The sequence below is a fragment of the Xiphophorus couchianus genome, chromosome 20 (genome assembly GCF_001444195.1).
Source record: "Xiphophorus couchianus chromosome 20, X_couchianus-1.0, whole genome shotgun sequence".
Classification (NCBI taxonomy): Eukaryota; Metazoa; Chordata; class Actinopteri; order Cyprinodontiformes; family Poeciliidae; genus Xiphophorus; species Xiphophorus couchianus.
The window spans coordinates 16,325,491-16,352,734 of record NC_040247.1 but is presented as its reverse complement, the minus strand read 5'-3'; the positions used below and the strand labels follow the sequence as shown (position 1 = coordinate 16,352,734).

The window sequence follows — 27,244 nt, the reverse complement described above, 5'->3', positions numbered from 1 at the left end:
AGACTGAGGCAGCAGTGTAGTGGAAAAAAGATACTGCCACCTACTGATGAGAATTAGCATTATGTAAACCCATCAATATTGATTAATTTTGCTGAAAATTTTAAATAAACTCACAATTATCCATTAGTGAGAAATAAAGTGGCTATTTCTGTGAAAACTGGTGGGACTGATTGATGTAATTTAGCAGTAAAAAGATTAAAGCTGCATTGATTTGATTGATAATGTTTAAGCACACAATTGTTATCTTAAAATTTCTTCTTCTTCTCAACTTCTAAGATGAGTTTAGAAGCCCATATAAAGAGCTATGTTGAGCCCAATTTGGCCCCCGGGCCTTGAGTTTGACACATGTGACACAGATGATGAGGAGAGCAGTGAATGTGAAGTTTAATGTGAAGCGGCAGCTGTCAGGTATTTGGATCTGACCTGCTGTTTCTCCGTCTCGGCCTGCAGCAGACTCTGGTCTCGGTCGAGCTGCAGAGCCCTCAGCTCCTCCTGCAGCTCCTCTCTGTCTCTCTTCGCTCTCTGCTGCTGGTCGTCCATCTCCTGCCTGCACCGCCTCAGAGCTGCTTCATGCTCCGTCTGCAGGCTGCGACACACCGCTTCCTGTAGCACAAAGGTCAGTAGAACAGACACTGAGAGCCCGTCAGTAGCTTGTACTTCAAAACCAACGTGTTGAAGGGGTTCTCACCTTCTCTGAGACCAGCCTCTCCACCTCCTCCTGATGCTCAGAGACGGCCTTGCGTAACGCCTGCTGAGCCTCCAGCTGCGCAGCGCTGAGGGCCTGAGTCAGAGTCTGTTTCTCTCTCTCTCCCTGCGCCAGGGCGATCTCACCATCTGAGCGCAACCGCTTCAGCTCAGCTGGAAAACACGTCCAGGAGAACAACTTAATTCTCACTCAACACACATTCTCACACTGGTTATTCCCTCCAGGATGCAGCGATGTTTTGGGGATTTTTTTTTGCAATAATAAAAGATTTTGTGCCAGAATGTACTGATATTTGAGTCTGCATCAAGTGAGCACCTCTTAAGAATAATGAACGTCTTTTCACAGTGGTCATCCCTCCAGGTTTTCTCGTTTGTTTTTGTGATTTAAAAAAAAATCTAAATTACTGATTTGGTGCAGCTAATTTCAAACTATTTGCTTGTGCATGATATTAAATATGATTCGCCATACAGAATGCTAATCATCCCCTCAGCGACGCTTCCCACGATTTTCCTCTCAGAAAATCTTTTGTTTCGTTATGGATTCTATCGAAATCAGACAGTTCCCGCAACTTTCCTGCCGTCTGGGCCGGATCTGTATAGCCGCCCCAAGTGCGAGACGCACTGTTCAGATGGCGCTCTTTTTAACAACCTCAGGCATTGTATCTATTATACAACAGCTGTAATTATATCATTATTGTTCGCCGCTTCGATCACAGAATATAACTTGGCATCAAGAAAGGTTGAGTGTAGTTGGAGACAAAAATACTGCCACCAGCAGGTGAGAGTTAGCATCATGTAAACCTGATGTTTTGCCATTGATGTGAAAAATTTGCAGTAAACTCACAATGAACATTAAAAAAATGCGGGTGTCAGTATTTGCCTGAGATTGATTGAAATAAGAACTGCTTTGATTTGCCAACTTGTAAACTAACACACTCATTATTTTGAATAAGTGATTTAATTGATAAAATAATATTTAAGGTTCTATTAATTTAAGGTTAATTTAATTTGGCCCCCGGGCCTTGAGTTTGACACATGTGCTTTTAAGGTGATTGGTCAGATTTTCATGATTGGTGAAAATGGCAAAGTTTGTGACTGACGACTGAATTTGCATTAACGGTTGCTATAGTTACAATATGGCTGAAAAACATATCACGATATAAATATTTCATATCAGTCAATATTGATGATTATTGATTCGTTTTTTGTTTGTTTTAAATATCTGAAATAGCACCAAATTGGCAGCATGAGCTTTCCTGGGTTTTCCAGTTTTTATTCCACGTTGTTGTTTTTTTAATTTTAAGCAGTTATGTGGCGAAACTTTAAACTGCTGCCTTAACAGTTACTCGACAGATTGTTGCTAGGTAACCAGAGAGTGAATGAGTTGCTAGGTAACCAGAGAGCGAGGGAGTTAGTTCTTGCCACTCACTTTGCTTATCTGGCTTTGAGTGGCTAAACTCTTTCGTCTGTCTACATCTCCCAGAATTCTTTGCAGTTCTGGATCAGAGTTTGGTGAAATCATTGATTATTCTACATGCCACATGTTAGCTGTCGATATTGATCACGTGTCTACAGCGATATAAGTTGTTATTGATTTATTGTCTAACAGTTGCGGTGGCGGCTGACTCGTGTTTCAGACGTGCGGCTCGTGTTCTGTTGTTCTGGGTTTTCACCTGCAGCCGTCTCGCAGCGGACGCTCAGCGTTTGGCTCTCGACCTCCAGCTGATCTCTGCGGGACTCGACCTGCGCCAGCTGCTGCTGCGCCTCAAACAGACCCGTTTCCAGGGATTCCCGCTCAGACCTGCAGGTTCAAAGACACAAAGACATTAAATAATAAATCTGAATTATAGATCTATTTAAGTGGAGCTGGTGAAGCTGCAGCTTCAGGGTTTTTACATGATAACGGATCAGTTGTGACCTGAAAGCAGCCAGTTCCTCTGACAGCGCCGCGTTTTCTCTCTCAGACGCCGTCAGCTGGACCACCAGAGCCGCTTTGTCCCGGGCCAGCTCCGCCCGACCGCGGCCCGCCTCCTCCAGCGCCGCCTCGTTCTTCTGGCCCTCCCCCAGGGCCTGGTTCAGCTCAGAGCCCAGAGAACCAACCTCGGCACAAAGCTGCCAACAAACAGAGGGAAAAACCCAGGAAGTAAAGGCCACGAGTTCCTCTAGGTCCGGGAACATCTTCCAGACTTTCTCCAGAATCCTCAGAGTTTTACATCAAAGTAAAAACATTAAAATTGACCATGAAAATATGGCAGAGATTTCTACATCTGTCAGGCTTTAGATGTGGAACCAGCAAAAAGCAGAAAGAGAATGAAAGGAAGGAAAGAAAGAAAAAATAGAAAGGAAGTGAAGATGGGACGCAAAGGAAGGTAGGGAAGAAAAGGACGAAAAGATGCAAAGAAAATAAAGGAAGAAAAGACATAAAAGGGAAAGAAGGAAGGAAGACATGAAGAAAAAGGAAAGGAAAAAAGATAGCAAGGTAAGGAAGAAGGAAAGATAGAAAAATAGAAAGAAGGGAAGGGAAGATAGAAAGAAAAGGAATGAATGGAAGACAAGAAAGATAGGAAAGAAAAAAGAAAAAAGAAAAAACAGGAAGGAAAGGAAAAAAAATAGGAAGGAATAAAAGGAAAGAAAGGAAAACTGGAAAAAGGAAGTAAGGAAGGAAAGAAATAAGAGGAACAAAGGAAGAAAGGAAAGAGAAGAGAAGGAAAGAAAGGAAGAAAACGAAGCCATATTTAGATATTCAGATGGAGAATGACGTCTGGAAAAGCAAATATAAATCTGGTCCATTCCTGGTAAATATGTAAACAGAGTGACGTTCTCTTCCTGCTCGTTTGGACCAATAAATAATAGACCCGGTTCGGTACCTGGGTCACCTTCTGCTGCAGCCGCAGCCTCTCCGCTCTGAGACTTTGCAGCTCGCTCTCCGGCCCGGCCCGGCTCTGCTCGGCGTCCTGCAGCGCCTGCTGCAGCGCCACGCGGCCGGCGTCCAGCTCCAGCCGGTCCTGCTCCAGACGGACCAGCTCGTCCCTGATGGTCAGCCGCTCCTGCTCCGCCTCACGCCGCTGAGCCAGCAGGACGCGCTTCTCCTCCTCCAGCTGAGAGACGAATAAACAACGAAACTGGGCTGTGGTAACCGACAGACCAACTATAAACACAAACTTTACCGCTTCTTCTTGTTATGTTATAAACTAGAACTGTGATTATTTTAGTTATCAATTATTCTGTTGATTGTTCTGACAATAAATCAGATAGAAAAATTGGCACATTCTGCAGATTTTCCATTTAAGCCCTTATATACAATATTAAAAGTACAGATAAATAATTGAGTTCCATTTTTAAATGACAAAGTAAACATTTAATTGTCTAAAATCCAATTAAAGAATTCCTTTAGTGAACACTTGATCATTGATTATTTTTCATTATGTAAACATTGGTCGTATCTAATTTATTCTCCTGCTGAAAAAAGGTTGAAAATCACATTCTGCTGATTTTTATTTTAAGTACTTAAGCTTATTTTACACAATATTAGAAGTGCATTAAAACATACAAATAAACACACACTCAAATACTTTTTTAGATAATAAAGTAACCTTTTATTGCTTAAAATGTGATAGCGAAGCATTTCTTTAGTGACCCGTTGATCATTTACTGCACCTGCAGCTAAAAAATATGTCTAATATCAACATGTGAAAAGCTCAGTTCTTTCTGCTTGACTTAAAGAGTCGCGATAAAACCACTGACATGATTTAAAAAGATGAACTACTGCATGTTCATCATGGATACGCAGAAGCTTTTAATAACAAATATGTCTCACAGAATACTATAAATGCAGAGTGTCGCTGTTTTCGTCTGTAGTAACTGGGTTGAGCACCGACGCCATCTTGTGATGTCATGAGGGTAAGTCAAACCGTAAACAACTGAGGCTGAATGCACAGAAGAAGCTGTGATTGATTTCAGCGAAGATTTGAGCGATTCGTCGTCGGTAGTTTAGGAGGAAGAAGCTGGATGGAGCGATGAAGAAGATGAAGCTGTTTCTAGGATTACAACCAAATTTAGTTTGAACCATATTGTTCAGTAAATCACTAAATGGTAATAAATCTAAGCAGTTAGTTTAAATCAAACTGAACTGGACCAAAGGGTTTTTGCTAATTTATTGCGAGGGAATGCAAAAGGAAAAGTTTCCTCCATGTCCACTAGGGGGCTCCATACTCATGATGTATTCCCTAAAAGGCCCAGCAGGGGGCCCTCACCTGGAGGATGTAGTTGTTGAGGTCCACCTTGTCCTGGGCCAGCGCCTCGTTCATGCTGCCCATCTTTGCCAGAGAGTCTCTGAGCGCTGCCTCCTCAGACTGCAGCCTGCTGAGCTGCAGTGACAGCTCCGTGCTGCAGCTCTCGGCCTGCGGGGAAAAAAGACGCGTCAAAAACACAAACATGCCGAGATTCTACTACATGGATGTTTCTTCCTTACCCGAGCCAGTGCCTCAGACAGCTGGGCCTTCTCAAGCTGCAGAAGCTGCCTCTCTACCTCCCCCTGCTGGTGGCTCTCCCTCACTGCAGACAGCTCTCCTCTCTGAGCCGATGCTCGGCTCTCACTCACATCCCGCTGCTTCTGTCTGAACGCAGCAAAACACGCAAGATGGAGTTCAGTTAGGACAACAACAGAACTGGGGGGTAATCATTTAAAGCTAATTTTTATTTTAATTTTTGACACCAGTGCTGCTTTGAGTACAGAAGAGGATAAAGGCCACTGAAACAAACAATTCTGACTTTAATCTCAGGATTTTATGACGGCATTTCAGGGTCAATGTAGATTATTTAAAAAGGAGGAAATTTCTGCCAAATACTCTGATATCTTTAGTTTAATCTTAGAAATTTTCTAGAAAAAATGTTTAAAAATTCCGACTTCTGAATCTAAAAGATTTTTAAAAAAATTTAAATTTTGAAACTTAGAAATAATTTTTAAAAAATTGAATTCAAAAATTTCAAACACTTTTTACTTTTGAAACTCAGAAATGTCCATGTTTTCTAGAAATTTCAGAGATTAATTTCAAAAGTTCAGAATTTTCTGGCAAATTTTTGTATTTTTTCTAGAACATTTCTCAGATTCATCTAAAAATTTCAGCTTTTTCTACCAAATATTTGACTTTTCAAACTCAGAAATTCCCATCCTTTTTCTAGAAGTTTTTTTTCAGAAATCTACTCCTTTTTTATATCGACATTGGCTCTACTACAACATCATATAATTCTGACTTTAATCCCAAAGTTTCGACTTTAATCTCAGAATTCTGGCTTTTTTCTCAGAATCAGAATTGTTTAAATTGTTTATGCACCATCAGGCAAATCCAGCCTTTAAACTCAAATCTACCAAATAAATCTGGGGCTGGGTTTCACTGTGGATAAAGTGCAGGCTTATAAATCCAATAGTTAGGAAGAAGCAGCTTTGTGATTATTTTTTATATGCTAAAAACATTACTGACATATGACAAATTAAAAGTAGAAGATTTTTTACTTTTGTAACTCAGAAAATTTCCCAAAGTCAAAATTTTTCTACTTTATGAGCTCAGAAAATTTCCAATTTTTTTTCTAGCAAATATGTGAAAATAACCTCAAAATTTATGAAATTTTTCTTGAATATTTTTAACTTTTCGAGCTCAGAAAATTTTCAAGTTTACAAGAAGACTTTTGAGATTAATGTCAAAATTTCTGACTTTCTTTTGGCAGAAATTTACTCCTCAGAAAGTCAGGGTCTTTTTCTTAAAGTGGCCCTAATCCTAATCCGGTTGCTAGGCTTTTCTAATTAGCTCATAACTGCGTTTCTTGCACTAGTTAAAGAAGCAGCTCCAGTCTGGAAATGTGCTTGAAGCTCTCAGCTGCGTCTTGTCGCTCGCTGCTGTAAAGCTGTGAGGATTAGTAACGTTCAGGTTCGATTATCCTGCTTACATCCTCTGGGTCTCGGCTTTGGCCCGGTCTCTCTCCTGAGCGGCCGCCTCCTTCTCCTCCTTCTCGCCGTCTCGCTCTCGCTGAGCCGCCAGCAGCGCCAGCTGCAGCTTCTCGCCTTCCATCTGCAGCATCTGGACGCTGCTCTGCGCCGCCTGGACGCTCTGCTCCAGCTTCGCCTTCTCGCTGCAGGCGGGAATCACGGAGTTAAAACTCCGGCAGGATGAAACAGTGAGGAGGAGATGGTGACCCCTGACCTGGCCAGCGCGTCCCTGTCCTGCTTCAGATGGTACTTCTCTTTCTGGGCGGTCTCTCTCTCTCTCTGAGCTGCGTCTCTTTCTCGCTGCAGCGCTTGGTTTCGCTGCTCCGAGTCTCGTCTGGACGTATCGGAGTCTGAAAGCTGCTTTCGAAGCTGCTGGACGGACGACTGGGCAGAGAGCAGACGGCCGCGGACGTCCTGGGAACCAGATCAATGATGAAGGTCTTGGCATAAATTAATCACGATTAATCGATTAGTGGAATAATTGTTAACAGTTTTAGGAATAAATTAATCGCTAACTGGAGTATGCAGACTCATAAGAGGCAATTTGCTGAAAGAAAACTGACAAAACTGTATGAAATGACGTATACATTTTGTTTTTAGAATTTTAAATAACTTTTTTTGTAAATATGTTCAACCAGAACTCCAGAAGTGGAATAGTCTTAACTTCACCTGGCTCAAATTATCAAAAAAAAATCTCCTATTAAGCACAGTCTGCTCTTCAATTACTAATCAACTAATTAAAATAAATAAACTGACTACAGTGCATTGATGCTAAGTAAAGACAAAGGGCTGAGCTTTTCACATGTAGATTATAAAAGTATTTTTTAGCTGCAAATGCTTCCTTTGCTACTAAAGGAATGTGACGTTTCTGTAATAAATTTTCTTTTCTTATTTAAAAACTACTTGAATATTTGTTTATTTGTATTTTTTTAATGTATTTCTAACCATGTACAAAATAAGCTTACATGGTTACAACTTATATATAACCACTTAAATAAGTTTAAATGACTAAATAAGCCACTTATTTAGCAAAATAATATTTTTTTAGCATCATTTTGCTGATGGAAAATCAGCAGAATGAAAATTTTTTTTTATCCAACTAATCGATTAATTGTCAAGATAATCTATTACAAAAATAAATGTACTTTGTGAACTCAATCTAAAGAGGTTTTGTTGTTTATTTAGGTCAAATAATTGTGATTAATGAATTTTAAGCTTTTCAGCTTTCCTTCAACAGGACAATAAATTAGATTTGATCAACGAGGTTTAAATAATGAAAAATAACTTTTATCCAGTAGTCAAGATCCTTTCACATCAAAGTATAAAATCCATTAAACTTTAAAGTTTTTTGTCTTTTTTTTACTGTGGATCTTTAGCAGTAAGTTGTCACCTGCAGCTGCAGGGTCTTGTTTGCGACTGCTGAGCGGAGAGCGGACAGAGCAGCGTCAGGCAGAGGAGACGGCGAGGAGGCCGGAGGAGCGGCCGCCATCTTTAACGGAGAGGAGGACCGTCGAGGAGAGGAGTCACGGATCAGCGCCAGCAGCGGAGCCGCAGAGCGATCCTGGTCGGCTTCTGACGACGACTCCCCGTCTGACAACACGCTCTGCAGAACCAGACGAGGCAGGAAACATTCAGAGTGAGTTTTACAGGGCGTGTGGTTTTGGTTTTTGAAGATGATATTTTGATCTCAATGGGTTTCCATAGTTCACAGTGAAGGCTGAGACCGCCATTTTGTTTGACCAGCGTGTTTTACAACATTTATTTATTCAGACATTGAATTCAGCTCAGCTCTACGACAAAATATTAGGGTAGGACTAAAATAGATCTTTTAATTATGAGAATAAAACCACAAAATCACAAGAATACAGTTATACAATAAAAGAGTCTAGATAATATGAGAATCGGAATAAAGTTGTAATTTTTATGAGAATTCCTGCACAAAAAACTAGCCAAAAATTAAAATGAGGAATGTTGAGCATCTTGTGAAGTTATAATCCAATGCAAGTTTTAGAGACAATACAATATTAAATTATCATCAGTAGCAGGACTTTAAAATGATTGTGCAAATAATTGAGTCTGTTTTGAAGAAAGAACTACAAGGACTGAACTCGTCTCATAAGATCCTGAGAAAATTTTATCTCATTAAAACAACTTTGTCTCATAAATTTAAGACTTTTTTAATGCTAATATTATGATTTTATTCTTGTATTTGAACAAAAATTCTCACAACCTGGCCCTAATACTCTGTTGTGCAGAAGCGACTCTAGATATAAAAGCCACTCTTTATTTTCTATAGTTTCTTTTTAAGAAAAGAAAGCAAGCAAAACGCAAAACTGATAGAAATCAGATCTGTTCAGACAAAATGTTAGATAATTTTTTTAAGCCTAGCCATATTTATTTATACCTGAGCGATGTCTCTCAGCGTCTCCAGCAGCATCTCAGACTGAGCTTTAATCAGCTGCGTGTCGGGCTCATCGCTGCCACTTTGCTCCTGGAGGAAAAGGACCAAGAAGTGGCAGAAATGTAAAAATGAGAAAACTTAGGATGCTGTGTCAGCCTCAGAGACGCTCTCTTACCTCGAGCCTCTTCGTCAGAGAGGAGATTTCTTCGTCTCGTTCCACAATTTGTCCCTTCAGTCTCTCACATTCTCGCACCACGTCAGACAACCTGATAGTTCAGACAAAAACAGAGTCATTTTAGCAACAAATCGCAGCCTGTGGGAGTAAATATGTCTCAATATTATTCAATCCAGCAAAAACTAATCACAATTTTAAAAAAAATTAAAACTGTGGTCAAAACGTTTCTTATTGTAATGACATATTTTTTCATAATGGAATATTTTATTTGGGAAAAAAATATTTTTGTCCTCAAATGGCTTTGAGTTCAACCAAAAAAGGAGCATCAAAACCAAAAGTTTGAGAATCGTACGTTTATGTTTTGCAAATAACCCTTTCTCTCCATGAGAAAAAATGAGTTATTTCAATAAAATAAATTGTTTTTTTAGACAAACCTTTGAAAAATTTTTTGATTAGTTTTTGTTTGGTTGAATAATATTGAGATGAATTTAGCCCTATACGCAACACATTGAAGAGGTTACAGAATAAAACAGGAGGGAGATTTACACTTTGTAGCATTTGCTGTGCTGACTTTTGATTTTCTTCTAAGATTTTCCTTCATGTTTTACTAAAATTCATGAACAGTCACAACATATCGAAACACAACTTGTGACAAAAACAACCTTCTTTGCTTGCTGTGTGCCATCATATGTCTGAACGTTTATAATTTCACCAGCTGCATGCTAGATTTCTCATTGTTTGAAAGAACAATGCTGACTAAACATGCATTCTTTTATTTTCACATCTGGAGCAACAAAAAGCGGTGTGAGGATTTCTGAACGTATTCAAAACCTTAAAACTGCATTGAAGTTTGTCCTGCCAACAATGAAAATATTCCGTCATTGTTGGCCATAAATGTGATTATAAGTTGCTTTAAGTACCTTTGCTAAGCAAACAAATGCAATTTTTCAGACCTAAAGATCTTGAAAGTATGAACATAAAACCGACAGTAAAACCATTTAAGGCAGCCATAGATGTTGTTTGTGAGCATAAAGTTTCTCAGATAAGAAAATATGTTGCTACGCCATGTTTTGTTTTATTCACATATTTTTGTTCTATCAGTGTGAAACATCTCCTGAAATCCACAGGTCGTTTTCTTACATTAAATTAATATTTATAATTTACGCCTGCAGGTTTACAGAACCCCAACATTTTGACAGCAGAGTTACTGCACTGCAGTGAAACCTGTCAGTAGAACACGGACTAATTATGAGTAATAAAGTGACCCCTTCACTGGTCCTGTTTTTTATATGACCTTATAGTGTCAGAACCAGAGCAGAACTTAAATGCAGACAGAACTTTGGTGTTTCAATATTGTAGTTCTTTTTGAAATACGATATTATTTGATATTGTGACAGATCACAGTCAGTCCAGACACCAACAAGGTGTTGCTAGGCCTCCAAGCCACTGCACTCAGATTTCCTCATCAAAACAAATTCAAAAATGAAAACCATTTTTTAAAAATACATAAAATACCAAAAATATTGTGAGTATTTCTTTTAGCTTGATTTACCTCACCTTCACTCAACTCTTTTTGAAGTACCGCCGACCCGATAGTGGCTCACTAACCTGACGTTGAGCTCACTTTTCTCTGCATCGGCTCTGCTCTGAAGGCTCATCATCTCCGCCGCTCGCTCCCTCAGCTGCTGCTCCAGCTGAACCCTCAGAGCCTTTTCTCCCGCCGCCCGACTGTCCACTGACGTGGACAAGCCAGAGCAGGACACCCGGGCCGAGTGGGACATCCGGGTCAACTCAGAGCGCATTTCTGACAAGTCTCTGAGAGAAAAGAGAGAGAAAATGTTCAGGGCTCGTACGCTTTTTCCACAGTAAAATTCACTTTATACAGAAATCAGTCACTTTCAAAACTTTTCAAAGATTTCAAGCACCCATAAGAACCCTGAAATGTTGAGTTTGTGGTTTTATTTTTACCTTTCGGTGGCGCTCTTCATCTCGCAGACGTGCCTCCTGAAGCCGACCACTTGTCTCCACATCTTCAGCAGTCGGCCGTGTTCGCTGCTGAAGTAGCTGTGGAAAGACTGAAGGCAGAAACAGAAAGCAACTTCACCGACTCACTATGACGTGTGTTGATGATTTTGATGATGGTACTCATCAAAATGTAATGTTTGTTTCTGGTTTCTCGGTTGGTGACTGTATGTTGTTTTTATTTTTGTGTTTTTATAATGTAAAGTTCTTTGAACTGCCTTGTTGCTGAAATGTGGCATAAAAATAAGTTTGACTGAGTTATTAAACCAGCGATCAGGCCTGAAATCTGGGTGTAGTGATGGACTCTGACCTGAACCTTCAGAGCCACATAAAGACAGTTACACAGTCGGCCTTCTGTCACCTGAAGAACATCTCCAGGATTAGAGTTATGTCTCAGGGAGATCTAAAGAAACTCATCCATGCATTTATCTTTAGTCTCATTGATTACTGCGACAGTGCCTTCACAGGTCTGTCCAACAAATCAATCCTCAGCTCCAGCTGATCCAGAATGCTGCTGCTGGCGTTCTGACTAAAACCAGGAAGTTAGAGAACATCACCCGGTTCTAAAGTCCCTACACTGTAGCTCAGAGGATAAATTATAAAATACTGTTAGTTTACAAATCACTGAACGGCTCAGCACCCCAATGCATTAAAGATCTGCTGTTGTCATAGCAACCTCCCAGACCTCTCAGGTCTTCTGGTTCTGCTTCTGCTCTGCATGCCCAGAACCAGAACCAAACATGGAGAAGAAGCATTCAGCTTCTACAAACTTCCAGAAAACTGCAAAGCAGCTGAAACACTGAGTGCCTTTAGATCTAAACCCCAGCTGTTTAGAGCTGCTTTTCAACCGTAATAACTGGATCACTGATCAATATATTTGTTGACTTGGTGATTTTGTTGATAGCTTTTGACACAACATAATGTTTATGGCTCGGTTCATGACGGGTTTCTCCATATTTTTGCGATGTAAATCACTTTTGAACAAACAGTGCTTCACTGCCTCTCTCTCTCTCACCTCCTCCTCTCTCCTCCAGTCCGACTCCTTCTGCTCCAGCTCCTCCCGGGCTTTGGTCCAGTCCACGGTGAGCCTGCGGATGTCCTGGCTCAGAGCCTCGTTGGCCAAACCCGCCTGCTCCAACTGCTCCCGCAGCATCGCGTTCACCGCAGACAGGCTGCTGCTCCTGAAGGATCCACAAGCAGGTCAGACATCACTGATATCAACAGACCTGCATGTCTTTGCACTGGAGTCAAGCGCAAATTATATATTTATTTGAAACGTGCTTAAGGTGAATCAAAGGTTAACTCTCCCTACTGCTTTCAGCTGTAAGAAAAAACCCCGAGATAAACCCTTAATGCTACACTGTATAAACGCCTCTGTTGTGTTTTATTGGTTAAATAATCTTCATTGTTGCAGATCAACACAAAACAGCATCTCTACATTTATGCCGGACTTTTCTGCTGTGTCTTCATTGGTTCTCTAACAAACCTCTGAAATTCACAAACCAGCTGCAGCTTTTCTTTTTCTCCCGTTTCTCAACAGTGGCCTGCTTTGTGTTGGTTTTTCACACAAAGTCCCAATAAAATACTTCAGAGCTCTAATATGACAACAAGTTAAACCGTATGAATACTGCTGAAGATAAAAAAAAACAGCTGAATATGAAGAATTGCCAAATTCTTCAGAATTGGTAAAGACTGCAGAAGTTTTAACTCAGAAACTGCTTATACTTAAACTCATTCATATCTGAGTATTAATAGAGGTTCATTGTTATGTGAAGCTGATGGTTATTTTATTAGTTGATTTTTCTGAGAACTAGTCAGATAATTGGAGAAAGAAATTTGAAAATTTTGCAGATTTTTCATTTAACCACTTAAGTAAACTAAGAAATGCAATAAAGATACAAATAAACAATCAAATGAGAAAATATTCATTTTATATATTTATAAAGTGCAAGTGAACGGTTGATTATTTGTTGCAATATTGTTCATTTTTTGGATTGATTAATAATATGGTAGCAAAAGATGCTTAATAAGAGATTTATTTGCAGAATTTCAACCAGGTGAAGCTAAAACATTTCAACTTGCGAAGGTTTGGTAGAACCTATTTGCAAACAAATAATAGTTTTTTATTTTAAAGGCAAAACAGACACATGAATATTATAATATGATTTTAATTACAAGTTTTTGATAATTATTGAATAGGTAGGTAATATATTTCATTAAATTAAGATAAGAGGTGGGATTAAGTAAATGTTTACTTCGTCCTACGCCAAGGTGTTTCTCTGTCCTGCTGATTATTTGATTTTCTTGTTTTTAAAAATCTGTTTGAAATAAATAAATAAATAAATGAAAATGTATATATATATATATATATATATATATATATATATATATACACTTCTGTACAGTTTTTGGTTTAATGTTCTGAGCGAATTGTTATTTCATCAAACAGCTTTTTTGAGCCTGTATACTCCAATTAACATTTTATTTAGTATTAAATTATTTGAGAATTATTTCAGTAATCGATTCGTTATGATTGGTCTGATTGATCGTTTCAGCGCTAGTGGTGACGCTCCACCTCTGCTGCTCTTCCTCCAGTCGGATCAAAGCGTCCTCCAGGTTGCTGCTCGCGTCCTCCTGATGTCGTCCGTTTGACGTTTCGCTGTTGCTCTGAAATTAATCATCTAATTAGAAAACGACGGCAGACAGAAAACAGGTTCATGGTGTTCAGTAGGAAACGTCACCTACCCCCATGGTGCCTTTCTCCAGCTCGGAGGATTTCTCCTGAAGCATCTGCTCCAGATCGCCACATTTCTTTTTGTACTGCAGAACCTGAGGAAGAAGAACCATCATCATCATCATGCTTCACTGCAAAAAATGCTCAGTTAAACTGACAGTTGGATAGAGCACCCAAAAAATTTACTCAAGTAAGAGCAGTGATACTTCAACATATTTTTTAGTCAAATAATAGAGAAAGTATCTATTCAAGAAGTTATTCAAGTAAGAGTAAAAAGAAGTATTTGGTAAAAAGTCTGAGTAACTGATCAAGTTATCAATCATTTAATATCTTAAAATTACATCATCAGACAGACCAAAATATAAAGTTCAGTGGAAAATTTAGTATTTTAACGACTAAAATTACAATAATTTATATAAGTAACAAAAAATAACAAAATCAGGCAAAATAAACTTTTCCAAATAAGTTTCTTTTAATAAAAAACGAATGAAACTTTAATAAAAACTGCAGGTGTGTGTCTGTGTCTGGTGAATTTTTGGTTGTAAACATTTTAGTTTTTCATTCAGTGGGTAGAAAATCCAGAAATTGTACTCAAGTAAGAGTAGAAATACTTCATAATAAAATTACTCAAGTAAAAGTAAAAAGTACAGCGCAGCAAAAGTACTCCTAAAAGTACCTTTTTTTTTGTTTTGTTTAGTTTGTTCTTCAAAAAACTCAAGTAAATGTAACTCCGTAGTTACTACCAGCTCTGGTCTGACCCGGCCCACCTTCGCCTGCAGCTTCTGCACCAGCTGCGCCTGCCTCTGCTGGCCCTCCTGGTAGGCGGTGAGTTTACGCCTGTAGGCCGCCTGCTCCTCGTCCAGCCGTCGCCGCAGATCCACGTTCTGCTGGGCCAGGCTGCGCGACTCTGGGGAGTCGAGGTCGCCCTCCCCGGTTTCAAACCGCAGCGCCTGCTCCAGCTGAAAGAGAGACAGAGGCAAGAACAAAATGGATTTTAATTTAAATATGGTTCTAACATGATGAAAGTTTGGTGGGGTTTTTTCCTGCTTCGTTTTGTTACATACGACCAAATATTGTAGGGGTGCATGTACAGTATATATCTGAGCCTTTGAGAAGCTACAGTAAATTCAGATTTATAGCTACATTTTTATTATTCCACAACATGGAGGGATAATGGTTCAAATGAAACGAATCACTTAATCGCATCATAAATAAAAATGAACTTGATAATTTCCATTCTGATTATTATTATGTTTGAAGGAGAATGATGTTTAAAGAGACTTCATAATACATTTTATTAATGGTTTCTGTTTTGTGTGGTTTTAATTTATTGTTTTTGGTTGTTATTTTTCATTCTTTATATTTTAAAATATAGTCCACTTCCAGTGTGAAGTGTTCTTTGTAAAACTAAAGTTTATTGATTTTGAGAGAGCAAATTTGCATTTTTATGCCATCTTACATACGTTACTTGACAATGGGGCCAAAATAACTATATTATTGTTTATCACAATCATTTCTGGGACAATTTATCATCTAGAAAAATGTGTTACCATATCATCTAAGTTATATTTATGATGAAAAAAAAATCACTCTCTAAATGAGGAATCCAAATTAGAAAACATCAGGAAGAGATGGGAAATGTACTTGTCCCTGAGATTCCCTTCTTTTGTTTAGATTTATTTTTCCTTTTCATCTCTAAAGAATTATTCTGTATTAAAAAAAATTTAAACAGTGAAGGAATGAAAAAGAAAAAAAAAGAGATTCTAGTTATTTCAAATGTTTATTTTTAGGTACCAAATATTTTCACAGAAAGTGTAAAAGCAATAGAAAACCATCCAATCACCAATTTACTCACTCCTTTAGTAATATGTTACTGTGTAGACAAAACTAGCCAATTCACCCAAAACATCATTTGTACCCTAATTTAAACTTTATTTTATGTAAAGGACTGATTCTGTATACTGCTCTTTGTATACTTTTGTTAACCTCGTTTTGTTTTTGCTGTTCCTATAGTTATACCATTTTTAAAAAGGGAAAATATTTTTTTTTTCTTTCTCATAAAAAATAAATAAAATAAAGTATAAATTTAGTTGAGTATGTGTAAACGTTTTACTGAAATCATGTTTATTAACTTTGCTACAGCTGCCTGTTGGAGCAGGTTTATGATTTTTTGCTAATGTTCAACCTGAATCCAGTCAACAGTCCACCACATCCCTCCCCTGCTGTGAAGCCCCTGTTTACAGTCACCCATGGCGACGGGCGCTATGGCAACATTCCACTCCACTTCATTCCATCCCCCGTCACCTGGGCGACCCACAAATCCGAGACAAAGACATACCGAGAAAACAAAAAACCGGGGGAGAGGCAGGCATTCCTCCCAAAGCTCCAGACCAAAAACCTGGAGGGTTTCTGGAGGATTTTCTTTATTTTCCCGCCTCACGTCATCCCAGTTTCAGTCAGATTTAGCTTATTGTCCTCACCCTCTCGCTGATGGCGCCGTACTTGATGGCGAGCTCGTCCCGGTCGGCTCTGCTGTGGGCCAGCAGGTCCTCCAGCCGGGCCAGCTCTCCCTGCAGAACCCGGTTCTCCTCCTGGACGGACATGACGGAGGACATGGCCCCGGCTGCTCACAGAGGAAACCAAACGCTCCGTTTTAGATGGACAACATCAGGGATGAAACGATTCATTCAATTAATCACGATGAATCGCTTATTGAAATAATCATCAACTAGTTTAGTAATCGATTAATCGTTAACTGGAGTATAGAGAGTCTAAAAAAGGCAGTAATTACGCCAAAACTTTGCAGAAAATATATATATTTTGCATCTGAGTCTGCAACACCCAGTTCAGATTCTGTTAAAAAAATCACAGTTTTCATGCTATTCATATATTAATCTGTTAATTACAAACATAATCACACATCACATATGTATTGATGTTAATCTCAACAGAAAGCTGAGCTTTTCAAACGTTGATGTTAGAAGTGTTTTTTAGCTGCAGTTTTATCCTTTGCTACAAATGATCAAGAATTCACTAACAGAATTGTACTTTAGGTAATACAATGTTTATCTCCTTATTTTTAAAAAAGAAATTATATGTTTATTTGCATCTTTTAATGTATTTTTAATATTGAGTAAAAAGGGCTTAAATGAAAAATCTAGATTGTGTCGATTTTTTAATCGATTGTCAGAATAAGCAACAGATTAATTGATAACTGAAGTTGAATTCAGGCAGAAATTAGAATCCATTAATGCTCCTGCTCTTTGAGATGAGATGCTTTAATTTATTTCTAATATTGTATAAAAACGGATTAAATCTGCAGGATGTGGCGATTAATCGTCAGAATAAGCAACAGATTAATCGATAACCGAAACAACAGTTTGCTGCAGCTCAAAGCTACATAAGGATGAGGAAGGACTCACTGGTATCGTTGAGGTTCTTGGTGACGATCTCTCGGACTCTGGCCGGCAGACATGTAGGGGCCGCATCCGGTGACGGGCCCCGGACGGTCAGCCTCTTCTCCTCAGACAGGACGCTCTCCTCCAGCCGCTGGTTCAGGTGGAAAAACAAAGAGGCACCGCGGCGGCTAAGTTAGACGTTTTGATGATGCGATCACCACAGCTACAGAGTTTGCCCTCATTTGCCCCATCAGCTCGCCGTCAGCGCATTATGAAAGCGCTGAGGTGAGATTCCCCGGGGGGCCTCACCTGGATCACCGACTCCAGCTTGTTGGAGTCGGAGTTTTCCTCACCGCTCATCGCCGCTGTTTCCAAATCCTCCAGGAAAATAGGATTAACTCAAAATGAATTCCCAAACAGAGCGACGGTCGCTCTCCTTGTTCTCTCTCCTTTTCCAGCCGGCGCAGAAAAAGGATAAAAGTTTCCAGCTTTAATCTGATCACGTTTCTGGTAAGTTTTTGGCAGCAGAGGAGCGGAGCGTGTCCGTCCTGCCGCCTCCTCAGAGACTCCGAGACGCAGATTGAGGACAGCAGGATTAGCTGGTTTTAAAGTGCCCCCCTCTTCCTCCTCCTCTTCCTCCTCTTACACTGTTGCCACGCTCTCTGCTTGAAATTAAAAGCCTTCACACACCTCTGCTACTCAACTACACAAAAGAGAGGAAATACCATAAAAAGCAACAGGAGGTTATTAACTCGTGAATAAATTTGTAACAAATTTTGCGGGACAATGAATTGTCCCAGTAATTATTGTGATAAACGATAATATTGTTGTTTTGGTATCATTGTGAAGTAATGTTTGGTAGGAATATTGATTTGCAGGTTTATAAATGTGCTAGAATTAGCCAAAATGCAATTTTTCATCTGTCCTTCCTGGACAATTAGTAGTTTATCTTGTTAAAACCAAGCAAAAGTTTTACAAACAAGGTTAAAATGACTTACAGATTTTGTCAATAAATGCAATCAATGCCAATAATGATTACAAAACAAGGAAACTACAACAACATGAAGTGTGTCACATTAAGCAATAAATTAATTAATTGTATGATACATCAAAAGGAGCTCAATAAATTTCCATTCCAATGATTAATATTTCTGAAAGCTAATTTTGTTTACAGAGACTTGTAATCCATTTTATTTATGGTTCGGGTTGTGGGGGTTTTATTTTGATTTAATTTGGTGTTTTTGGTTGGTTTGTTTATTGTTTGGGATATTTAAAATGTCTTCCAGTGTAAAGTGTTCTTTACTAAATTAAAGTTTTTTGGTCTTTCAGAAGGCAAGCTTGTGCCTTTATCGATATATTACTTTACAGTGTTATTATTTAACACAATAATTTCTAGGACAATTTATCGTGACAGGCCTATGCACAATTATAAAAAGTATAAGAAATAATTACAACTAAATCAATCCGTCGTCACAGGTGGTCATATGGTGGGATAATATATTAAATATATAAGAAAATTGCCTCTCAAATACCAATAAACTTTAATTTAGTAAAGAATAATTAACAATGGAACTGGAAGATATTTTAATTTTTTAACTAAATCCCAACTGTACACAATAAATAAAATGGAAATAAAAAACATTTTTAACAACCAAACCCATAAATAGAAGGAATTATAATGGCCACATAAACAAAATGTACCTTAATAAGATATAAAACATCAGAACGGATATGATCAGGCTCATTTTAATAAATCATGCCGTTTATTGATTAATTGCTTGTTGAGACAGACTTAGTGGCAGCTCTTAATTTAAAGATAAACTCCTTTCTAATAAACTACATGACTGTGGGAGTTTACTGTAAATCCTCAACAGACTGATCTCACAGCACAAGTATCCAAACACAAACTGAAATGTCTTTTACTGAGGCTTTATGTGCCAAACACATACAAACTCATACTTAAGTGTGGAGAGTTGTTTTCCATATCCTACAACTAGAAATCAGAAAAGTGAGGCATAATTTCATATCCAGTCCCACTAAGCTATTATTTCATCGAACAGCCTTTTAGTGGGATAAACGTAGAACGTTTTCAGACTAAAGTTTTTGTCCATTTCTTCTTGAAAAATGGTTCAAGCGACATCAGTTTGCTGTAGATTCCCATTTGGATACAGGTTTGGGCTTTCACTAGGCCGTTCTAGCAGATAAACATGCTTTGATCTAATTTAACTCTGGTTGTTTGTTCAGGGCGTTTCCCATCCTGAGAACAGAACCTCATTGAGAATCTGAGGCAGACTTCAAAACTGACGTTCACAGAAGAACTTTATTCAATCTCAATGAGATTGAGATGTAAACTGGTACCCTGAAAACACCGCCGTCACCTAAAACCCCCCCCAAAATATATTGAGGTTTGCTGTTGTTAGCATGAATAAATGTGGAACAGCTCAGCAGGTGTGGATGGACGCTACGGGTCCAGTTACTCTGGTGGTTAAACCCGTTTTTCACAGCTTCAGAACAGAAACATGGCAAACATTAAACACAAGGAGAGATTCTTCCCAGTGACGGCGACAGAGTGTCATAGTTACACACAACAAGGTCATTGTGTCAACACAAGACATCCCACACACTGCTGTAACCACACACACACATTTCTCTTTATGTTGCAAATTAAAGGGATATTTTACTTGTCGTTTACAGTAAATATGACTGTAAACAGTCATTTGCAGAGGCAGGAATAAAATAAAATCCCTTTCAAATAGCTAAAAACTTCACCTACATTAATACATCTTGAGAACATTTTCCACAGAAACATAGCCATATATGTTTTTTTGTATGCTTTTTCTCTATTTTTGAGTTAAAATAAACTTAATGAACTGCTGAAATTCAACATTTAAGTTTGAATTTTCTAATGCCAGTCGCCCCCTGCTGGTCTGTTTATCACATTGCAGATGTCGTAGAAAATTAGAGCTATTTTTAATGACAGCGAGAGAAATATAAATGAACTGATCTCCCAAAAACAAAAACAGCATATTTTAAAATTTATTTAAGAATTAAAACCTTGAAAATGCGCTTCATTTGTAGTCAAGATCAGCTTCCCTCTCTTCATTTGACATTAAATGTGTTTGCTGTCATAAAAAGGGAACACGGCCAGCTTCTGTGATTCATCATTAACATCCTCTTTTCCCTTAAAGCCTTAAAACAAACAGAGGCTTAAACACAAAAACACGCCTAAGTTTCCAAAAAGCGCAGCGGAGTTAGAGGCGGGACGAGGAGGTCTGCAGCAACCAGAGACCATCCGGCTTCTTTTTATAAACCATTAAAGCTTTATTTTTTTTAAATATAAACTCTGAAACACGGTCTGTTCAGGCAGCATGGGAGTAAATATCGGTGTAAAACGCTTCGTGCATCGCTAGCAGCGGCTCTAGCAGTGAAGATATCCACTTCCCTCTCTGACAAACAGCCTCACCTCCACTTCTCGATCTGCTCCGAGCTTTTCACTCCGTCCTCCATCCCGCACAGCCCCCTCTGCGGCCCATAAATGCAGAGATAAAACCCGGATCCAGAGGCTGCAGCCGGAGTTAGACCACTAAATGTTTGCCGGAGCTGCTGCCTTCTTGTTCCGAAATCTTCTCCATGCTTTTTCCGGGGAGGGACTTCCAGTTCACCCAGCATGATGGTCTGCTGCTGCTGCCATCACAGGATCCCACACTGTCAGTTTCAAATTAACCACCGGGTCTCAAATATGTTATCAAATATTAATTTAATCGACTTTTTTTAGTGGATTCTGCTCAGTTTTCCTGCTGAAAGTGTCATTTGTACATGTGAAAAACTGCGGGGTTCTCACAGATTAAATAAATCCTGAACACAGAGGCGATTCAAGCGACAGACGCATTTAAACGTATTTAAATAGTTCTTTATTCTAAAGTAGTCAGTTTTAATTCTTTCTTATATTGTTTTATAATAATTGTCATTTTGTTTGTATTTACTGTTTGTACTAATTGTATTTATTGACAACATTTGTAATTTCAGCCTTGTTTATATAACTTTTGTTTTTAGCGAGACTAATTAGTCATAATCCAGCGATAATTATGAGCCATAATTTGTCTAATTGTGGCACATTCACATAAATGTTAGTAAATGACTTTATATGAAAAAAAAAATCCGTTTCAAAGCAGGTTTTAATATTTTATTTAGGAATATCAAAGTAAAGGAGGCTGATACATAAACATAGAAAAGCACTTTTAAGATTATAAATGATAAAAAAATATAATTAAATCACATTTATAACTGATTAATTTGTGCTGGTGCATCACACACTGGTTGTAAAGAGCTTAACCTGCGTTACTAAAATACATTTTTGTTCAGAATCAATTCATATTGGTAAAATATAAATTATTTATTATAATATAATTAATTACATTATAATTAATTATATATTATATAATAGTAGAATTATTATTTGATGAACAAAGGGAAACTATTTAATTTAAAGAGAATAAAACAAAAATATGCATGAAATGTGTTTTAGAGATGTTTGAACGAGAAAGTACCTACAAATTTATTGCGTTCACACACAGGAAACGAAAAGACACAAAGGGAACAAAAACTAAGGAAAGAAACAAATGAAACAAGAAAGTAAGGAAGACAATAAAGGAAAGGAGTGAAGGAAGGATGTTTAGAAAAGGAAAGAAAGGAGAAAAGAAAGATGGAAGAAGGAAGAACAAAAATAAGGAAAAGTGTAGAATAAAGAACAGAATAAATTTCACAAAGCAGCGATGGAAAGAAGGGGACAGAAAAAACGACAGAATACCACTGAATGAAAGGAAGAACAAAGGAATAAAAAAGACAGGAGGAGAAAAAGAAAGGAATGACAAATACAAGGAAGGAGGGAGGAAAGAATGGGAAAAACAACATTTAGGCAACAGGAAGAGAAATCAAGTCTTAAAATATAAATATTTTTCTCTGCTCATATTTTCCTTTTCCGGTGAGAATACCAACATCAAACTCCAGATGTTTTTGCATAAAGTGATTCTGCAGCTGTAAATCTGAGCTGTGAAGAGGATCAAACAGAGATTATTCTCTACGACGATTCGACTATCAAAATAAAACAAGAAACCTGTCAAATATACACTTTATTTACATTTTTTATATATTTCAGGGGTCTTCCCAGGAAGGCACTTCATCAGGAGGAAAAAGAAAAGCAGATTTCATTTTGGGTAAAAGGCACGACCCAGAAAGGATAGACATAAATGAGGCATTTATACGATCATAACTGAAAGCATGAGAATCGATTCTTCACCCCGAAGATGATTTAAAAGAAACAGAGTAACCTAAAACTGAACATTAAGAGAGGTTTTGTGATTTATTAAAACAAGTCGCGAATAAAAACAAAACAAACGAGAACAGAAGCGCTGTTTTACAGCCGGAGGAACGAGGGACACTTTCTCCCAACATGAACGTTTGAGATGAGTGACGTTGGCGTGAGGAGATCGTTCTGGGACAGGAAAACAAACCGCGATGTCACAAAGAGAGACGACGAATCTGATCGGAGGAGGTCAGTGAAACGACTACGCAGAGCTAGAAAAATCAAGGAACAATCCATTAAAGGCGGCGAATAAATATCTTACACAGTTAGTGTGACAAGACGACGTTTCCCTTGTTTTAAAAAGTAAACTACTGCATAGCAGAGAGTGAAAAAGGAGAGCTGTAAAAATATCCACTTTAACTTTTTGTTCCTTTAGAGTGTGTTGGTCAGCGGGCGGCTCTGCACCAGAGCAGAGAAAATTCACCAATGAACCTGTAAAATCTCCGCACACGTCCTCTATTCTCAAGCCTCTTTATGTCAACAATCGTCCTGTCTGCAGGAATGTAAGGAACCTGAGAGGAGGCCTTTTTGTTTCTCACAGCTCAGCTGAACTGCACCCATCCTGACTTGGCGGCGTCTTGGTTGGAGCTGTGGGGCGGAGACGGGAAAAGAGAGATGAGTTCGCGCTCTTCTCCCGCAGGAAAATTCAAACACTTTTCAGGCTTTCAAACGTTTCCAGCTCCACACTTTGGAGATAAGCACAATGCAAACGAACTAAAGAAGTGTGTGTAAAGACACTGTTATTAGGACTGAAAAATTATTCATGTTTTTTGGCAAATTGAAATAATTTTGTTACACTGAATTTTATTACCAAACTTTAGAGATACGAACAAATTCAAATAAAAATAAAAAAACTAAATCAGCAGACAACCAAAGATGTGTCGTGATAAGGGCTGCAACTAACGATTATTTTAGTAATTGATTATTCGGATGTTTAATCAATTAATCAGATATAAAAATTGGCACATTCTGCCAATTTTTCATTTAACCACTGAAGATTTTTCCATGCAGTATTAGAAATACATTAAAAATGCAAATAAACTAATAATTCAGTTCTTTTTTAAAGGAACTGAAGTGCTTGAGTTAGAATATAAAGCACTTTCAGTGACTTTATACAGAAATTAAGCACATTTCAAACCCTGAAAACACTTAAATTTAAGGATTTTCAAGCACCCGTAACCCTAACGAGAGAATGAGAGGTGATGGCAAAAAGAGGAAAACATACTTGGAGCCAGCAGATGTGAAATCCCCCCACATGTCAGAGCTGGGCTGGGCCGCAGCGACCGGAGAACCCAAGTCCAACAGCGGAGCTGAAAGCGTGGACAGAAATCTTGTTAGAATAACGGAGATTTTCCAGATAATGTCGATGACAAACGATGCTTTTGGAGAGCAGGACGGGTACCGGTGCTGGGCTGAGCAGCTGGGACGGTCTGCAGTCCTCCAGGCGGAGGCAGGACACCGCCGCCAGCTTTTCCTCCGGGAGGAGGAGGGAGCAGACCGCCACCCAGAGGACGCGGCTTGGCGCCGCCTACGTCTTTCTTCTTGATGTTCTGAAGTGATCAGATCGGTTTCTGCATGTTTATATCAGCCTGTTTCTTTAATCATGTGATCGTCCGTGCTGCGTTTCCTTCTGCTCACCCCGATGCTGATCTTGATGGTCTGTCCCTCCTTGAAGCTCAGGTCCAGTTTAGGCGCTGAACTCTGAGACGCCTCCAGTTTCGCAAGATCCCCTTCTTGTTTCACCCACCTTCAGAGATACAAACAAATTCAAAATGAAAAGTAAAAAAATACTTTATCGATCCCAAAGGGAAACTAAATCAGATGCTGCAGCAGACAACCAAAGATTCGTTGTGATAACGGCTGCAACTAACGATTATTTTAGTAATTGATTATTCGGAGGGTTAAGCAATTAATCGGATATAAAAATTGGCACATTCTGCCAATTTTTCGTTTAACCACTTAAGCTTTTTCTATGCAATATTAGAAATACATTAAAAATGCTAATTAACTAATAATTCAGGTCCTTTTTAAAATAAGAAAAATATTTTAATGCCTAAAATGCAATAACATAGCAGTCCTTCTGTGGTCATTTGTATATTAACTGACTATTGTTTTATTAACTGATTAATAATTAGATAGCAAAATGGGTTTTTTACAGAATTTGAACCCAGTGAAGTTAAAACTATGCCACATGAAGATTTCTGGGTAGAACAATTTGACCAAGGGTTTTCTTTTTTAATCTGTATATATTTTTGTATGTACTTTAGGTCATTACTGCATGTGTTCTCCTCTTACTTAAAATGATCTTGTAAAGCCACATTGAAGTCAAACGAGTCTCCACGGTCTGCAAAACCCAAACCGATGAAAGCGTGACGTCCTAAAAAAAGAAAAGGAAAGAAGGACACAGACTCTATAAATAAACAAAAAACTTTATGTAAAATACAGGGATAGAAAGAGGATAAAGTAACCAGGTTAACTAAAACTACTGCTAGTTTTGTATTAGATAGAGTTGATGCTACCTTTTTTTCTTAAATCAGAAATGTTCTCACCCGTTCCGTCCTCTATCCGGATGACAAAGTACCGGCTGGAGTCTGTGACGGCCTCCACTGTGATGCCTGGATACTGCTCAACCGGGGCTTGTGCATACAGCTCTCCTGCAGAGAAACGCAGAAACAAAAACAACAGATAAATAAATGGAGCAACGTTTGAGCAGAAACCCGGATCAGGCCGTTGATTAAGCAAAACAAAAACAGCAAGATGACGTAAAAGAAAATACCCCTAAAACATGATTTGACTGCATTAGTCTGTAACGATCAACAACCAAAACAAGCAGTAAAGAAGTTGCTCTTTCCTGATAACATGCTGTCGTTTTAAAAAGTATTCACCTGTGTTTCTGTCCTCCAACTTGATAAAGGCCTTCTTGTCTTTGGCGGTGATTTTCAGCCTCCCGCTCCACGCTGGTTCATCCAGCTTCCAGTCAGCAGCGCTAAGGGGAACAAAGAAACAACAGGAAACGCACATAATCAGAAAAAGAAGGCGATTTGTGTCATCTGTATTTTTCTGGAACATGTGATTCAGTCTCTGTTTCAGCAGCTTGAGCTGTTCGCATTAGGGGGAAGTGAAATTAAGAAGGGCTACAAGAACAAAAGAAAATGTTTTACTATAATATTCTCACGATAAACAATTTTTATCGATCTACTGGTTCATTTTAACACATTTCCACCTTATCAGGATGGGCTGGTTGTGATTACAGCATTATACCTGTAGCTCCTTTAAAATGATAATTAAGCCCTGAACTGCTTTGTCATGTTTTGTCTAAACATAACTGGAGCAAACTCCAGATTTGGGTCTGGAGTTTGCTTACTTTGAAGTTGTAAGGTGACAAATTATGAAAAATGTAAAGTGTTCTGAATGTTTTTGCAAAGAGTTACGTTTTAATGAAATAGTTTAACTCTTAAACTAGCTAAATTATTTCCCCAGAGTTCTCAACAGCACATTGTGGCCTTTATTAGGAATAAACTCCAAAGTGAGTGCGAGTGTAAAACCGGGTTTTCCCCCCTCATTATCGCAATGTTCCCCTCAAGCTTAAGGTGGATTTGGGAGTGTATGAGCAAGTCCAAATACTTACGAGCATAAACATCAGTTTAAACCAAGTTTACAGAACAACATAACAGGAGTCTTACGGCTACAGCGACTTCTTGAACAGAAACAGCACAAAGAAAAACAAAAAAAAATCCACTTGTACCGATTTGAAAACAAACGCTGCATTCCTGCTTCCATTATCGGACGGACGATAACGGCAAGAAAACTTCACATAGAGAAGAAAAGTGCAGTCTCGACTGAAAACTTTTACTTCTAATGAAACCAATTTGTTGAACGCAGCGAGGATGAAACACGCCAGGATGTCGGTGTCACGTTTCCGTGAACTAGTGTTTCCAACTTTCTACCCATCTTGGTTTTTTCAGCCAACACAAATGTCCCGAGGTTAAGATGGTAATTAATATCAGCTAGCAGTTAATGCCGGCAGGTTGTACCGCATTTAGTACTATTTGGAGCCTCATAAAAAAAAAAAAAGCTGTTAAGTAATCCTGACAGCTCCGTTGTCCGATAATGGAATCATGAATAATAAATTAGCTCGCTGGCCAGGACTTTCTCCGAGTCCTCAGAGAGAAACCTTCTCACCGATATCCACGATTGGAGGCCCGCGGCGGGATTCGGTAAACATGGACCTCTGGCTTCACGCACAGCATCGACTCATAAGTGCTGTCCTCTGCCATTTTGGAAAGTTTCAGCAACCTAAAAGACAACTTCCGACTTTCAATGGACGGGCCTCCACTCTGCTGCTGCTGCTCGGCTGACTTTGAAGCCGCGGACTTGTATCCGAACAGCGCCACCCTGCGGCCGGGATGTTTCAGGAACGCGGCCATTGACTGGAAAACAGCATCGACGTTTTCCAGGAAAAGA

At 38.8% G+C, this 27,244-nt stretch overlaps 2 protein-coding genes across 6 annotated transcripts in view; both read right to left on the bottom strand.

The window, feature by feature from the left end:
* The window catches only part of crocc (ciliary rootlet coiled-coil, rootletin), a 33,640-nt gene extending 12,554 nt beyond the window's left edge, over positions 1–21,086 (bottom strand). For 2 of the 5 annotated variants that reach the window (XR_003593562.1, XM_028002318.1), the window contains exons 1-21: positions 17,728–18,006; positions 17,443–17,569; positions 16,501–16,643; positions 14,788–14,979; positions 14,032–14,115; positions 13,862–13,953; positions 12,302–12,467; positions 11,233–11,339; positions 10,873–11,079; positions 9,265–9,355; positions 9,093–9,179; positions 8,079–8,291; positions 6,903–7,102; positions 6,649–6,831; positions 5,177–5,321; positions 4,959–5,105; positions 3,573–3,803; positions 2,624–2,817; positions 2,379–2,506; positions 689–858; positions 424–603 (exon numbers count right to left, since the gene is read on the bottom strand). Coding sequence is in view for 4 of the 5 variants with exons in the window: in XM_028002318.1 (XP_027858119.1) it covers positions 424–603; positions 689–858; positions 2,379–2,506; positions 2,624–2,817; positions 3,573–3,803; positions 4,959–5,105; positions 5,177–5,321; positions 6,649–6,831; positions 6,903–7,102; positions 8,079–8,291; positions 9,093–9,179; positions 9,265–9,355; positions 10,873–11,079; positions 11,233–11,339; positions 12,302–12,467; positions 13,862–13,953; positions 14,032–14,115; positions 14,788–14,979; positions 16,501–16,643; positions 17,443–17,569; positions 17,728–17,778 (3,138 nt within the window). In the remaining variant the exon portion in view is untranslated. Of the gene's footprint in view, positions 1–423; positions 604–688; positions 859–2,378; positions 2,507–2,623; positions 2,818–3,572; positions 3,804–4,958; positions 5,106–5,176; positions 5,322–6,648; positions 6,832–6,902; positions 7,103–8,078; positions 8,292–9,092; positions 9,180–9,264; positions 9,356–10,872; positions 11,080–11,232; positions 11,340–12,301; positions 12,468–13,861; positions 13,954–14,031; positions 14,116–14,787; positions 14,980–16,500; positions 16,644–17,442; positions 17,570–17,727; positions 18,014–20,881 lie in introns of those variants that run through there. The other 3 variants (XM_028002320.1, XM_028002321.1, XM_028002319.1) reach the window with 3 other exon arrangements.
* Positions 21,087–21,594: 508 nt separating this feature from the next.
* On the bottom strand, positions 21,595–27,222 carry necap2 (NECAP endocytosis associated 2). The gene is made up of 8 exons (XM_028003982.1): positions 26,963–27,222; positions 25,666–25,766; positions 25,330–25,434; positions 25,076–25,157; positions 24,419–24,527; positions 24,183–24,330; positions 24,006–24,090; positions 21,595–23,368 (listed from the first exon to the last, which is right to left on the bottom strand). Exons 1-8 carry the CDS (start codon positions 27,205–27,207, stop codon positions 23,323–23,325), a joined length of 921 nt encoding a protein of 306 aa, XP_027859783.1. The 5' UTR covers positions 27,208–27,222; the 3' UTR covers positions 21,595–23,322.
* Positions 27,223–27,244: the final 22 nt, after the last annotated feature.

Excerpts from the sequence above, each read along its gene's own strand:
- necap2 (XM_028003982.1), bottom strand. The coding sequence starts at position 27,207 with ATGGCCGCGTTCCTGAAACATCCCGGCCGCAGGGTGGCGCTGTTCGGA. Across the intron at positions 24,091-24,182 it reads AGCTGCTCAGCCCAGCACCG|CTCCGCTGTTGGACTTGGGT; the intron begins GTACCCGTCCTG and ends CCACGCTTTCAG. Across the intron at positions 23,369-24,005 it reads TTCACATCTGCTGGCTCCAA|CTCCAACCAAGACGCCGCCA; the intron begins GTATGTTTTCCT and ends TCCGCCCCACAG.